The 15,273-nt window shown below is 43.3% G+C and overlaps 1 protein-coding gene across 1 annotated transcript; it reads right to left on the bottom strand.

Moving 5' to 3' along the window:
- Window positions 1-353: 353 nt before the first annotated feature.
- On the bottom strand, window positions 354-7,575 carry PAGR1 (PAXIP1 associated glutamate rich protein 1). Its single transcript, XM_078606686.1, has 6 exons — window positions 7,310-7,575; window positions 5,681-5,812; window positions 4,300-4,415; window positions 2,889-3,022; window positions 2,014-2,105; window positions 354-614 (listed from the first exon to the last, which is right to left on the bottom strand). The coding sequence occupies exons 2-6, from the start codon at window positions 5,796-5,798 to the stop codon at window positions 451-453; spliced, it is 624 nt and encodes a 207-aa protein (XP_078462812.1). The 5' UTR covers window positions 5,799-5,812; window positions 7,310-7,575; the 3' UTR covers window positions 354-450.
- Window positions 7,576-15,273: the final 7,698 nt, after the last annotated feature.

Below are 15,273 nucleotides of genomic sequence, written 5' to 3'. Positions count from 1 at the left end.
TGTATCAAGTGAAGAGAAATCCAAAAGACAAGATCTTAAATACTGGTTAAGGGGAGGAAAGATGTTGTCTTTTGGATTTATCTTCACTTGATACAGTAAATTTAGCTGTGACGGTCCCACCTGAAAACAGAGACTTGTGTTGCCTCCGAAACGTCGTGATTTATTATTTTATTATTATTTTTTACCTACGTGACTTTACCGAACAAAACCTAAGACTATGAATCCTTGCTGTCACGAAAGCTTCAAATCTAGAACTAAACAAATGTGTCAATGGAAACATTTGCAACGACTAATATCAGTACTGCAAATGAGGTATATCAACTGATTTAGATATAAACAAATCGAGACACCGATAATAAAATAAATTTTATTTCAATTGAATCAAAAAGAGTAAGAAAAACATTGTACATTAATACAAAAAAACTGGTTTTAAACTTTTTTGTCCTATAATTACGACGCGCTTCTCTTGCTGGTGGGTGTTTGTGCGTCGCGTTCGGCAGCGCCGTGCTGGCTGGATCTCTGCTGAAGCTGCTGGTCCATCCGCTTGTGGCGCAGCATGTCGGACAGCACCTTGTCCAGACGGGCCTCCCGCTTCGGTATCCGCCCTCCGCTTCCTGCGAGCCAACATCACAAACGTGAACTTGGAATAAACAAAGCAGCATGTACGTGCGTGTTACACTTGAAACAGCCATACCTTATGGAACCAATGTGAAAAAACATGAAGAATCCTTGTGCTCCGCAGTTGTACAGAAAACGTTAAACAAACAAAACGTCCCACACCGAAGGACTTTCGTTTTTGAACCATGACCTCTCGAGGATTTGGTCAAGCCAAAGTACTATTGCTGCATCCTCACTGTTCATTTACATTATTTGCTGATAAAACCTTTATGTTAAATTTAGTGTTCATCACTCTATTCATGTATAGCAATGACTGTAAAATTGTAAACTGGTTACAATTCTTGCCCATGCACAACAGTGGAAAGTGGAATATGAACTCACCCTGAGTCTCCTATTTGTTAATTGTGTTTAGAATGGGTACTTGGTCATTCCACACGGTCATATACTTGCTGATATTACAGGTAGGAAAAACAGTTCCACACTGCCCACCAGGGATTATTTGTCTGTCTGTCTGTCGTGCATAGCCACGCCCTCGATTTGTATTTCATAGAGCGCTTCGGGCGGGCTCAGCACCACGTGACGCGCTGCTCCCACGCAGCTTGCGCCGCGTGACACGGATCGCACGAATGCGCTGCCCAACCAAGTTCCTACCTGCCCACTCCGAAGGAACGTGTTCGGGGAACTGCAAAATACAGGCTGAAAAGTTTCTTGCAAAGTTTCTCGATCTGCCTCTGAATCCAGTGGTCACAATCTGCACCTTTCGTTGTCGAGAAACCAACTTTTGAGCACCCTTTTGTTTTCAGCCTGTATGCAAGCACTGCTCTGTCTGACGAGTCAACATTTGCAGAAAGTGTTCGAATTGGAGGATTAATTGCTGGATTAAGTGGTTTGCTCCATTACGCGGTGCGGTCATTTATCTGGTGTGCTTACATAACTAAACACATCCAGGTTCTGCCGGGCTCAACCTATGAAGCCCAGGCACAGAGGAGCTCCTTGTCTACCCAGTGTCTCTTGGCTTCGCGAGCTCAAACAGAAGCCCTAGTTGCCTGTTACGACGTCACACGAGGAATCCCCGTTGGCGGGCGGGCTCCTGCAATGCCGTGGGTTGGTGACTGATACGAGATGAATCCACGTAAACTAAATATTACTGATAGAGATTCGGCGAGTCTACGTCCTTACTATCAATTAATCTCACGTGATATTCATATGTAAATGAACGCACTATTTATTGCGTCACCCCGTATCATGGCACATGCATGACTCGGCATGGAGCGACGTGCCTGCAGTTCTTGTAATGGCCTGAGGATAATTTTAAATCATCTCCTCATATCGAAACCATTCCCCCACTTCACTGCAGACAAGTGTTACCATACAAAAGTAGAGCACTCGGATTACCTGGAGTCCTACGTGGACTGAATAGCTTTTTGTCGTTGGTTTTCTTTGGAGTCAGTTCCTCGTTAAAATCAAATTCTGATGGGGTGTCACACCTGCACATTCACACATGACACAAATAGAAGAGTGTATTTTATAAAAAATTAGAAAAATGTGTCACTAAACAATCGCTAAGTTTCCATTGCATGTGTTTATCCAGTAAATATTGTAAATAAAACAATTGCGACAGTGGAAACAGGCATAACGCGTACCCATTTCCTGTTGTGAGAAGCCCATTCAGTATTTAATTGTTATATAAAGATGTATTACTGAATGTGTATATATTTTTATTTTAAGATGATGTTAGTAAAGCCATTATAGGTAAATGGGAGTATGACATTTGTGAGTATCGAGGCGGCGTCAATATGGGAAGTGCGGGAGCGTAGTTTTTCAAGTGCACCCCACTAACTGCGATTGTTTTAGTCACAGATATTTGACTGAGGCCAAAGCTTAGTGGTTTAACAGAGGTCGCATTCAAAATCGTATTCAATACGTCTCTGGATTATTCCAGGCAATTTGGCTGACAGACATACAGTTAACATTTTTTTACATTTATTTCCTGCTTAAACTCGCTTTGAGGCACTGGTACTCATGACCTGTTCACAGCCCTGAGACAGTAGTGGAAATTCGACATTCCTCAGGGGGGAGCAAATATATCCATAGGGCAACCACTTTTGACTTGCCCACACGGTGGTACTTATTTTATCAACCCCGGAAGACTAATGCGCTAAGTAAACCCCCAGCCAAGATTTGAACTCTCAACCTTCCGATTGCCAGCCACTCGCTCTATGGCTCAGCCACCTGGCCGGGTTTTACAGATGTGTGACCGTGAGACTTACTTTCCGTCCAGTGTTTCACTCTTTTGCCCATCTGGCTGCTCTGTTCGGCCTTCTTCTTCCGGTTCATCCGGACATTGGGGTTCCGGGGTGGGCGGGCGCCGAGGCAAATGTGTCATTTTTAGTGGAAGTGACCCCTTAACACAGAGTGTACATTGAAATGATATTAGTTTTAATGGTAAAGTCCCAAAGAGACTATCCATATCTCTTGAGTTCTCACCAGCTTAAAACAAAATAAACCTGAACATGATTTTCTTTTAATGGTATTCACTTATTCATTTGTTTAGAATACCTTTTAAATTAGAGGCTCAAATCATGTTATGACAGATGCCATAATTCAATGCCAAGAGGTATGTCGGTAGCTACATTTGTGGAAGAGAGTGAGATAGGTATTCCCTGCCATCTATCCACATGCAATTGATATTACAATGATTTTAATAATGCTTAAGTCATTTAATATAAGAGGGTTTTAAGCTATTGCAGAACATGAAACCTGTCTGCAAACAGATGGAACACAGCAGTAAAGCCAATTCATTTGGATCCTTTGCATTCTCAAAAAACACACAAGTACGCTACATTATTCATGTACAGCACTCGAACAAAAAATGCAAAGTGCTTCGCGACTTTCCCGGTTCTCAATTAGCTGCCTCACCACACAACCCCAAACACTAAAATCCTTCCCTGCTCTAATCACACTGGTCTTCCCTTAAATGAACTTACATCTGTTGAACTTAAAACGTAGGTTTTCGTATACAAACAGGCTAAAACTCGGATGTGGGGCTATGTGATGGGCAGCAGAGGACAGTGCAGCAAAAGCCACTGTTGTACTACTGTACTTCTATGCTCCCACAGCTATGCTCCCTACTGTCATTGACCCACACTAACCAGTGCAATGACCTATGGACAAAAAAAACCCCATGAACCACACAGCGGGGGGGGGGGGGGCAGAGCTGCTCTTATCTACATCGTTTGGCATGTGAGCAGCAATTGTTTATTAGACTGGACTCGACTCATGCACCCAGAAAGAAGAGCCAGTCCAGAAGTTTCCTGGTTTTAAACAAAGGCTGCTGGGAAACATTGGTCCAGGAGTTCAAGACGGATTAAAATAACATAATTTTATACATAATTATGATATTTTGTGTATATTAATTATGTATTCGTTAAACATTATCTTCCATGAAGGTGTGTATTGAGTTTCGATTTAAAGCTTTCGTGACTGCAGGGATTCATCTTCTTGGTTCTTTCGTTAAAGTCACGTAGAAGGGAAGTAATAAAATAATAAAAATAATTGTTTTATTATGTTTTATTTTTATTATTTTATTACTTCCCTTCTACGTGACTTTATCGAAAGAACCAAGAAGATGTGTATTGAGTGTTAGGAGTTAAACTACTGTGATTGATTCGCAAAACTTACTTCCTTAGCGATACACTCAAACAGAGTACGAATCTGTTCTGGGCTGGGCATCCAGTCTGGGCACCCAGGCTTGATTTCCTCATCATCACTGCTGCCCATCCACCAATCACTGTCACCTAGAGAAGATGTATAAATGACATATACATTGGTAAGCAGAAATATCACTGAATCGTAATAACATTTTTGGATTAGGCCACTTAGAGAGCTGGGGCAATTTTTGCCAAAATGCCGATCTAATTGCTAAATTTAGTTGTGAGAATTTTTTTCTAATTGCAAGTGAACTGACACAATAATTAGAAGAGTGGAGATGCCAACTTTGTCAACAGTTGGGGGATTAAGCAGAGGGAAAGGATGGAGAGAGGTGGTAATGTTAACAAAATTGACCATAGAAATCTCTTAACCTTGATTTTAATATTAAAATTGATGGCCATACATTTCAAGCAATACAGGATAGGATGTAAAACAGTGAATGCTGGGTATATTTATAGATACCGAGGCTATACACTACAGCATGGCCCCGGATGGTATGAGATTTAAAGTTTCATTCTAATTAGCCATGGATTTTTTTTTATCTTACAGCTCATAAAGAATCGTTTCTGAATACCGATTACATGTTTATTATTATTTATTCGGACGGTGGTGGCATACGCTTGTAATCCAGAACTGTGGCGGTGTGGATTAGTGGATCGCACAAATGTTATGACACTCTCTTCCCGTGGGCATTGAGGTGCCCTGCCATGCTTGCCAGGAGAACGTGGAACAGAAAAATTGAGACTCATCTTTGATCCATCTGTATGGGATAGAGATATTGCCCCATCGCGTACGAGGGTTTCCTCTGGGTGCTCCAGTTTCCTCCCACATTTATTAACACTCGTGAATTGGCTGAAAGCATCTTAATATATAGAGGGCCACAGAGTTTGGGCAATTGTTGGAAGCACCGGCTCACCGCCTGGCTACTGCCTTCCTGCTTGTCTGCAATTCCTCACGCCTCCGAGTTGTTCTCTCTCATCGAAAGCGAGTGAATATTGGATACGTTACAAGGCGACTTACAATATTTCGATCTTACGATGGCGATAGCAATATGACAAAATTGTAAAATATTCGACATTTCGCGTGGCTGGCAAACGCAGCAGCGTACGAGGTACGATACTGTACGTTGGGACGCTGCCGGGATGTACTGTACGCATAAAGTTTATACAGTACGGTACTGTAAATTGCTCTATTTTGCTAAATTATCACCATTCTTTAAGACTGCTGGGTAGGCTAGGACATTTTCGACTTACGATATTTTCGACTTACAATGGGGTCGTCGTAACGCATCTCCATCGTAAGTCGGGGACTACCTGTATTTGAGGCCAACACAGTGTTCAAGATAACTCACCCGCTGCCTTATCACCCTCGCCGACGTTCTCTTGGGGTTGTTGAGCCTTTTCACCATCGTCATGTCCAGTGTTCATGCACGACAGTTCACTCGCCACGGTCTCAACCGCAGTCTCCATGATACTGACGTTACCTGCACAGAACACCGGGGATGGTGAACACATTCCCAACACATTTATTACTTAAGGTTCTGAATGTGGTTGTAATGAAAAACGAAGATGGATATTATACATTGCATTTGTTTTACTCTTAAAGGGTGGAATTACAATAAAAACATTCCATTTAAAATGAAAAGTTTTAATTAGCCTCCAAAAAATAGCATTTAAGAATTTTCACACTGAGAATATCTTACATATACAGTATTTATATATTTTTTAATCAGACGTTTGTGGAATTAGTAAATCGGGTCATTGTAGTTTGCTAAAAATTACATTTTTTAAGCACCTCCGATTAGCACGGTTGGCTATATACGGTGCGAAAGAAGTTCAACATGCATACATAAGCAACAGAGCAGTCATCTGGCAACGCAGTGGCCTCCATGCTGCTGTGATCCAGGCCATACGATAATAAATCAACACTGCTCTTACCGAACTCCAATTAATTTGATGACATTTTGTGGAATTGTAGTCTTGACGAACAGCCAAACCAAATTTCAGCACCCTTGTCAATCTTTCAAATATTAAAACATAACATCAGGTATAGTAGATCAAACATGTGACCTCTGACCCACTGTACCTAGAGCTGAGAGTATATTTAAATCGCCTGCAACTAGTTTACATTTTTATATTTAAAAAAAACATGCTTAATGTCTCCACAGATGGCTGATGGTTTGTTTACACAAAACGATGCACTCACAGGCCATGTGGGCTCTCTGCACCTCGCGTAAACAAACAAACCATCAGCCCACATGGCTTGTGAGTGCATCTTGGCAGCAATGGTTTATTCACAGTAAACTCTGGAGTTGTATTATGGTTTGGTTTGATATGAAAAGCCACTATTCACCTGTGCATCTAAAACAGACTGTGGAGAACAAATCAGGCCTACAAAGTACGGCGTTTAAGGTCAGTGGTTTTGGCTATGGTGAGCGTGCGTAGGGGGCGAGTGTGTAGGGGTGAGCAGGGTGTGTGTGTGTAGGGTGTGTGTGTGTAGGGTGTGTGTGTGTAGGGTGAGCAGGGTGTGTAGGGTGTGTGTAGGGTGAGCAGGGTGTGTGTGTAGGATGTGTGTGTACGGTGTGTGTATGTAGGGTGAGCAGGGTGTGTGTGTAGGGTGAGCAGGGTGTGTGTATGTAGGGTGTGTGTGTGTAGGGTGAGTGTATGTAGGGTGAGCAGGATGCGTGTGTGTATGGTGTGTGTGTGTAGGGTGTGTGTACGTAGAGTGTGTGCGTAGGGGGTGTGTATGTAGACTGTGTGTATGTAGACTGTGTATGTAGACTGTGTGTATGTAGACTGTGTGTATGTAGGGTGGGTATATGTAGACTGTGTGTGTGTAGGGTGTGTGTGTGTAGGGTGTGTGTATGTAGGGTGTGTGTGTGTAGGGTGTGTGTATGTAGTGTGTGTGTAGGGTGTGTGTGTAGGGTGTGTGCGTGTAGGGTGTGTGTATGTAGGGTGAGAACGCTTTCACGGGGCTGCACCTTGAGTCGCTTCTCCCGCCGGGCGGCGTGTTTCTCCTGAACACGAAGCGCCGAGACTAGCGGCCACGAACTAGCGCCTCCACTATCAGTACGAACTAATGCCTCCACTATCGATACGAACGAACACTATCGATACGAACTAACGCCTCCACTCCCGCTACGGATGCAGCGTCTCGCCTAGCGCCGTCTCTGCGACGTTGACCCGGGCAAGGCCGCGGGGCGCGCGCGGCGCCTTGCGAATCGATTCCTCTGCGCGTTGAATCGTCTTCATCGATTCCTACACTCAGCGGTGGGACTCACGTGGTTTTGCTGGGTGCTTCAAAAATAACGAAATGTTTTTATTGCTTTTGAAAATTTGCAACAATTCCACAAGAAATGTTGTGGAGACCACCTGGAGAAGGTTCCAGGCACGCGTTGACAATGATGGCGAACGAGTGGAGACTTTTTGAAGCTGTTAACATACATCATGATGGTCCCATGTGAGTGCCATCATCACAAGGGAGAAACACAAACAGACCAACAATGTATTGATTTAAAGATTTAATTTTGATTTAATTTTCTTGCTGTAGATTTCACACCTGATGGTGATTTCTTGTGTTGCAGTCGAAACGTCGTGAGAATTTAATTGTTTTATATTTTTATTACTTTATTATTTCCCTTCTACGTGACTTTACCGAAAGAACCAAGAATATGGAGAATATATATGATCAAGAACCAAGAATATATTATTTTATTTCTATTATGATTTATATTATTTTCATTATTTATTTTTACCTACGTGACTTTAACGGAAAAAACCGAAAAGTAAGAGTAAGAATATGGAGACCAATCAATGTTGAAACGGCTGCACGCCGTATAGAGCTGAAAATTCAATTTCCATGTACAAGATTACGGGGTACATCGTATGGGTTGACACGGCATGTAATAGTTATAACAATAACAATTAGGGGCCGTCCATAAATGACGTCACGCACCTAGGGGGGGGGGGGGGGTCAGACATTTGTGACGATGTGTGACGGGTGGGGTGAGAAATGTGACGTCACATCAAAATGCGTAACTTTTATTAAATATAGACAACACGTTCTACTTAATTACATAGACTTTAAATAAATGTTTTCTCCTACAACATCAGAGTGCAGCGCCACATTAAACACGCACTACAATGACAATATTTTAAAGCGATTTGAAGCATGTTTTATTTTCAAAATGGAAATATTGTTTGGGGGGGGGGGGGGCAGAGCTTTGTGACGTCATATTTTAGGGGGGTCTGACTTTTTGTGACGCCGTGTGACGAGGGGGGGGGGGGTCAAAAATCGTCCAAAATCGCGTGACGTCATTTATGGACGACCCCTTATACCCGTCTGATCACAGCGCCCAATGCCACCGCGTGGGTTCAACGCCGCGAGCGATGCAAGTGCCCTCTTTAAGCCCGGGTCCTATTTCGAGGCAAAACTCGAAACGGTAATCGATACCGTATTATTTTTACCTCCCCGAGTCTTAAGGCTCATTTTCAGGAGGGTCCTGCCAGGTTTCCATTGTAATATCCATTGTAATTTGTATGCATACATTACCCCCCCCCCCCCCCCATCTTTGGTCATCGCACTTTATTTGCTCACAAGTGACGACATCACATGTATCTCCTCTATTTAAGGAACGAAACAGGAGGGGTTTTCCGCAACTCTGGCTGTCGCCTGATAATGCTAGTAGTATTTACTGGCGAAACGTCGTACTCGAATGGTAAATGCTGCGGGTTTACTCTCCAACGCACCGGTGTGCTGTACTCGTAACGAATTGCCACGTTTTGTTTCCGTGACAAACCTTACTAATTGGCTGTGTCGGGTGGTGGCGGATTTAACGACACATCTATATTTACGCGATCTAACCCAAAGATCTCTATTATGGATATTATGGGGCGTGGGATATTTCACTCAGGTCTGTGATATTCTTTACCGCAGGCCTCAAGCTGATATTACCAAGAGCATGGCCCTCTCAGACAGACACGGTGCTCGTACATCCTACATCGTGACCACAACACCACCCGACTACCCCTTACACTCACACACACCAAACTCTAGTCACAAGTACACACACCTGGCGAAACTCTTGCAGTCTCGCTCGCATGCAAATGCATCAAACTCACCCATTCACACAAGCACAGATCTCGAACGGTCACACACTCTTACATTTCTCGCAGCTCATTTATTATTTGACGTTATAATCACTGTCACATCAGCAGAAAAATTTGACACGGTTGTTATTCCCCATTGATATTCATGCATTTGTTTCCCCGATCTCCCTGTCATTAAGTAAATCAAACGTCACTGTACATAACCTTGGCGAGAGCACGTCACTTTGTGTATGTTGGTACTTTCTCTATGTAATATCAGTGTGGTTCTGTTTTTTAAAATGTTTTTATTAGTGTTTTAAAATATATATTACGTATTCAGGCCTTGTGTTTCGAGAGCTTGAATGCTTTTTCCTAGTCTACAGAGGCACGTCGCAATGATATCGACATGCATTGGGCTTTTCCAGAATTTGTTGAATATAGTCTGCGAGTTATCAATGGTAGAGAAACCTTTCCTAAACCCGGCTTGTTCCCGAAGTTGGTTGGCCTCTACATTTGTCGTTATTGTCCCCAATGATCTTGAACGATTTACATTTTGCGCGGCAAGGGATAACCATGATTCATGACGCAGTTCCCTACGTGAAACATTCACATTGCTCTGGAATCTCAAGTTCTTTTTGAGTTAATTATGCGACTAAAAAAGGGTCATAAAAACGACTTGAAGAACTACACCAGTCTTGTCACAAGCACAACGCATGTTCATGCTGATGGTCGTTGTAGCATGATGATAAGAGTGCTTTGGGATGATGATTTAACAAACGGTGATTTGCTGTAAGTTTCACGGCCGGATATTTTCAAATTGAATGAAACGCGCTTGTCTGCTTGACCAAACGAGTATTGTTTGGGGTGCTCATGCGTTTACTTTGTTGGGGTAATAATCATACAGGGAAGCTTTGAAACTATAACAGTGGCCAAGTCATCGTGTAAACACTGTACCAGGAGACAAGTAAAACTATTGAGACGTTGTTGGAAACAAACACTTTTACTCAGAGATTTTACACATCGCGAGCAATCAAGTCACTGCACTTCACGTGAGAGGCACGCACGCGCGTGTGAGTCATGATTCACTGCATTAGCAGAGGAGTCACTGGCAAACACCAGAACTGGCGAAATGTATCTATATTTTTTCAAATATGCATTCGTCTCGCTGTATGTTTCCTCTAGAGACAACACCAGGGAGCAGGGGGAGGGGGGAATCACCGGTCACGGTTGTGAGCAGTAAACGTGGCTCGTCTTTTTGAACGAGGGCTATAACATTCTGTAAAAGCACCAAAAATGAGCAGGGCCCGGTTTTTGCCGGATGAATCAACTGCTCCAAGTCTGTCCCTCGAGCAAAGGGGCACAACCTTTGCACCGAACGCACCCCCAAATTAATGGCATCTCTCATGAAAGAAGTGTTGCTTTCATTAATGTGAATACCATTTCATTCAGTATGTACAATTCTTAATGTAATCGACATGCGTTCATTTAAAAAAAAAATCACACGTTTAATTAATTTGAATTTTTAAATGTTTGCATCATACACGATCACACGTTTTGTGTAACATAGCACCTTTCAGTATTGAAAGACAAACTACCTTCATGAGAGACTGCTTGACTTAACACGTGTGTGTGTAACATCGAGATAGTGTTCAAGACATACACCCACAACGTTTCCGACAACACTCGTGACACAAGAAATAAACTCAACTGGAGAGGTGTACATCACTTCCCTGTAAGCCATCAGTTGCATGGCACTGACACTTACACCGAAGGACGTAACTGAAGGGGTAGGTTAAAGCAAAGCGCCAATCCTCACTGTTTGTAAAATTTTAAAACTACACCGACTGACACAAAGCCACGACGCTGTACACAGCGCCAATGGTTGCTCCCACACAGCACCTGGGATTATGAGGATAGTTCTAGCGCAAGATCTTCAGAAGTGTAATCGGTTACGGTGATCTGGGCCAGGATGGATTCTCCAGCGCCAATGAACGTCTGCGCTGTACCGTTGTCACTTTGTAAATTGTGATTTAATCTTCTGTTGCAGCGTTATGCACATTAATGTAACGAGTTTGTTGAACTAAAGTGTTGTCAAAACATGACGAGAGACTTGTGAGCCTAGCAATATTCCCGACTGTCAAAACACGAGGGATTTGGTTGTAACGCAGAGCCTGTAACCGGTCCATAAAAAACAAAACGGGTTGGTTCTAGATTTGAAGCTTTCGTGACTGCAATGATTCATATTCTCAGGTTTTTTCGGTAAAGTCACGTAGTTAAAAACATTAAAACTAATGAAAGTAAAATAAAATAAAATAAAAATAAAACAAAACAAAATAAATTTTTTATTTTACTTTCATTAGTTTTAATGTTTTTAACTACGTGACTTTACCGAAAAAACCTGAGAATAAAAAACGGGTTGGCACAATCTGGGTGCTAAATTTAACAATCATCATTGCATTATCTACCCGAAGCCATTCGAGCTGAACACGATAGGCCCATACTGTGTCGTAGAGACTATGGTAATTAAGACAGATAAATAAAAATAAGAAAATAAAATTAAAAGTATATGAACCTTATGGCGGGACCCCGTAGTCCCATCAGCCCCCGTCTCTCGCATAAACTGCGTTGCGACGTCATTTCATGTCTGTTGAAGGCGAACGACACGGCAATGTATTCCTCTCGACGAGCGCTACACGATGCGCTAATCAAAGTTGTGTTTCTTCTGCGCATTCGTCCTCCCCGCTGCGCTTGGACATGACACGACAACAGAATGATCCGCGCCAGGTGGGTTACGATTTGACTTCCATTTATTCGGGACCCCGAGGTACCGCCATAAGGTTCATTATTGTTGAATTACTTTTCATGTTTATTCTCGAAATATCAAACACTTTTTTGATTTCAGGCTTTTGTTATGTATGGATATCAAACTGAAAATATCTAAAAATATAAATCTGCGGGATAGTGCTGTGCTACTGACTCCGTCATCTGCGTCGGAAGACGTGCATGGGGTTTATCGATGTAGAACACTACACATCTAAAGGGTTTGTTGTGCACATGCTGCTGGGATTGAAGACTGCCTTTAGGTATCAAATAAAGTATAATTTTGTTTTAAATGCGTACAATTGCCCATTGGCTTGTGGCAAGAATGCTTCTGGGAATTTATCCAGGAGCATTCATGGCTGAAAGAAATTGTCAATCAATGCCGAGTTATATTTACCTTCATTTAAACACCGCAGCACTGTTCAAAATGCATTTCATGTGTCACTGTGTGTGTGTTTATCTTTCACAGTGAAACCGTTCAGACAACACTTCTGCTCAATGTGATCATGCGAATATTGTTACACGTGAAATATGTGAATCTGTCACGCCGTGTCCACTAGCCCTTGTACTGCTTACTCTTTCCGTAACCAGCCCCACCAGGCCCATAACCCAAGCCGTGGCCGGCACCGAGGGCTGGCTTGGCACCTACACTAGCCTCTGGCCCGTAACCTGCCTCAGCAGGGGCCGCCCCATAACCATTCCCATTCCCATTGGCGTGGCCGTTGCTATGTCCATTCGCTTGGCCATTCGAATATCCAGCTCCATTTCCATTGCCATTAGCATTCCCATTCCCATTTGTGTATCCTTTTTCTCCATTTTTGTAACCGTTTGCATATCCATTAACCTGAATAATAGCCTGAGCATTTGAATATTCCTCTGCATTGCCATTATCATATCCGTTGTTGTGGCCATTTCCTTGGCCATTGCCGTATCCATTGCCACCGTAGGATGTTTTAGCTGCCTTCACGCCCGCCCCCGCGTCTGCCCCTGGGCCTGCCCCTGGGCCTGCCCCTATCCCTGGGCCTGCCCCGACAGGAGAACCCAAGCCTTGGCCTTTGCCCTGGCCGGGCCCTGCCCCTGCCCCTCCGGCCTTGGCTCCGTAGTGATCTCCCGGCGCTCCTCCCGGGCCTCCTCCCAGGGCTGCTGCCGGCGTCGACTGAGGTCCTCCATCTGCCAAAAAAGTGAAACGGTTTGAGGAACAGAGAAGATAGCCTAAGGGTGTGGTCAAAGGGTCTGGTAGCATGATTGAAAGACAGACATGCAGACAAAATTTGACGAAGGAAATATGTTGCACGACACATTTAGTGGATATTCGAAGATGTGTGTTTATCTTGGCCAGACGTTGTTTCGTGTTTTTCCCTGGTGGCTTTGCAAACGAGTTGTTGACCTGTGTGAGCAGAGTCTGAATGGTCGTCCATCACACACACACACACGGGACTTCTCTGGCTTGCTCACACACGCAGAGATACAAGTAGATTGTGGAAACGTCCCAAGCGAGTTCATTGTAAAAACACAAAATGAGTTACGATGCTGAAAGAAGCTTCGCTGGGTCAACAATGACTGTAAATTATCATCATCATCCATGGCCAATCTACTGCTGGATGAAGGCCTCCTCAAGCCTCTGCTAATATGGAACAGAATCAAACGGCTGTACCTCTATGGTAACGCACTCACACAGATCCACCAAGACACTCCATGTACATCCGAGCGTTGCTGCGTTTAACACAAGCTGTGCTCAGTAAACGTAAAGTTGATTTTACATTTTTTAAGTTTGTGTTCAGTATGGTTAACTATGTGAGCATAATAGTTTGTTCTGGGTGTGGTATTAAATAATCGAAATTGAGGTGGCTTCATGCAGGTCTCAGGGAGTTACAGGGTCCTGAGTGCTGGCCGTTTCAGGGCACCTCAAAAGTACCTTTTGAATTTCTGAAACAAAATTTCTACACACAAATGCTGCTTACGTGTGTCCTTAATTAGGTATACTTAACGCGTAGATACCCGAAGTCAACAACATATGCATGCCAACTATGAAGCTCATTTTGATTTAAAGCTTTCGTAACTGCAGGGATTCATATTCTTGGTTCTTTCGGTAAAGTCATGTAGAAGGGAAATAATAAAATAATATTAATATAAAAAATAAAAAATCTCACGACGTTTCGACTGCAACACAAGCAATCATCATCACCTGATGATGATTTCCCTTCTACGTGACTTTACCGAAAGAACCAAGAATATTAAGCTCATGTTTGTTAAAGTGTACGAAGTGCCGTGTTAGAGAAGCACATAAGCACGAGTAGGATGACTGTGAGTGCTTATTGCCGTGTTCGCGGTTCGAGGCGGCGCGCTTACAAGGTTTCGCCCCGTTGGCTCCAGCACCGTTGCCTGCAACGAAATCGCACACGGAGACCACGTGGTCCTCAAACTGAACTGACACGACGCAGCGTCCACACAGACGTTCACACGCGCGCCTCCAGCCTGACCCACGTGTTACCAGAACTGGACACATTCAAGCGGATCCACCCTGGCGACTTGCGTGGAGTCCGTTGGGGCAATGCACGAGGGAGGCCCAAGTTTGGCATTTATATTTTGTCAACGGAATATATGAAACAAATGAACGGGGTTGATGTTATAGTACCGTACTGCATGCGTGTATACATGTGCCATCGTGTATAATTGTGGATTATGTCGTATTGCTACTACTCTAGTTCACCCAGAAATCCTCAATGCGTCTCAAGACTCTTAAACTCAATTTAGTAATTAGCAGTGTACAATGTTCAGCATTGCGAGGCCTGGCTAATACTGGGTTTTCTTTTAGCTATGGTAGGAAAATGGAGAATCCGTAGGAAACCCATCTAGAAAAGGGGGAGGGACAATACAAACTCTAAATTTCGATTTAAAGCTTTCGTGACTGCAGGGATTCATCATCTTGGTTCTTTCGGTAAAGTCACGTAGAAGGGAGGTAATAAAATAATAAAAATAAAACATAATAAAATAATTCTCACGACGTTTCGGTCACAACGCAAGCAGCCGTCCTCAG

The sequence above is a fragment of the Lampetra planeri genome, chromosome 26 (genome assembly GCF_965212315.1).
Source record: "Lampetra planeri chromosome 26, kcLamPlan1.2.h2, whole genome shotgun sequence".
Lineage (NCBI taxonomy): Eukaryota > Metazoa > Chordata > Hyperoartia > Petromyzontiformes > Petromyzontidae > Lampetra > Lampetra planeri.
This window is presented reverse-complemented; position numbering and strand designations above follow the sequence as displayed.

What these genes read in the sequence shown, in the direction of transcription:
- PAGR1 (XM_078606686.1), bottom strand. Translation starts at nt 5,798, where the DNA reads ATGGAGACTGCGGTTGAGACCGTGGCGAGTGAACTGTCGTGCATGAAC. An exon ending in TTGAGTGTATCGCTAAGGAA is followed by an intron (nt 3,023 to 4,299) that starts GTAAGTTTTGCG and finishes CTCTGTGTTAAG; the next exon opens with GGGTCACTTCCACTAAAAAT. An exon ending in CAGTCCACGTAGGACTCCAG is followed by an intron (nt 615 to 2,013) that starts GTAATCCGAGTG and finishes GTTGGCTCGCAG; the next exon opens with GAAGCGGAGGGCGGATACCG.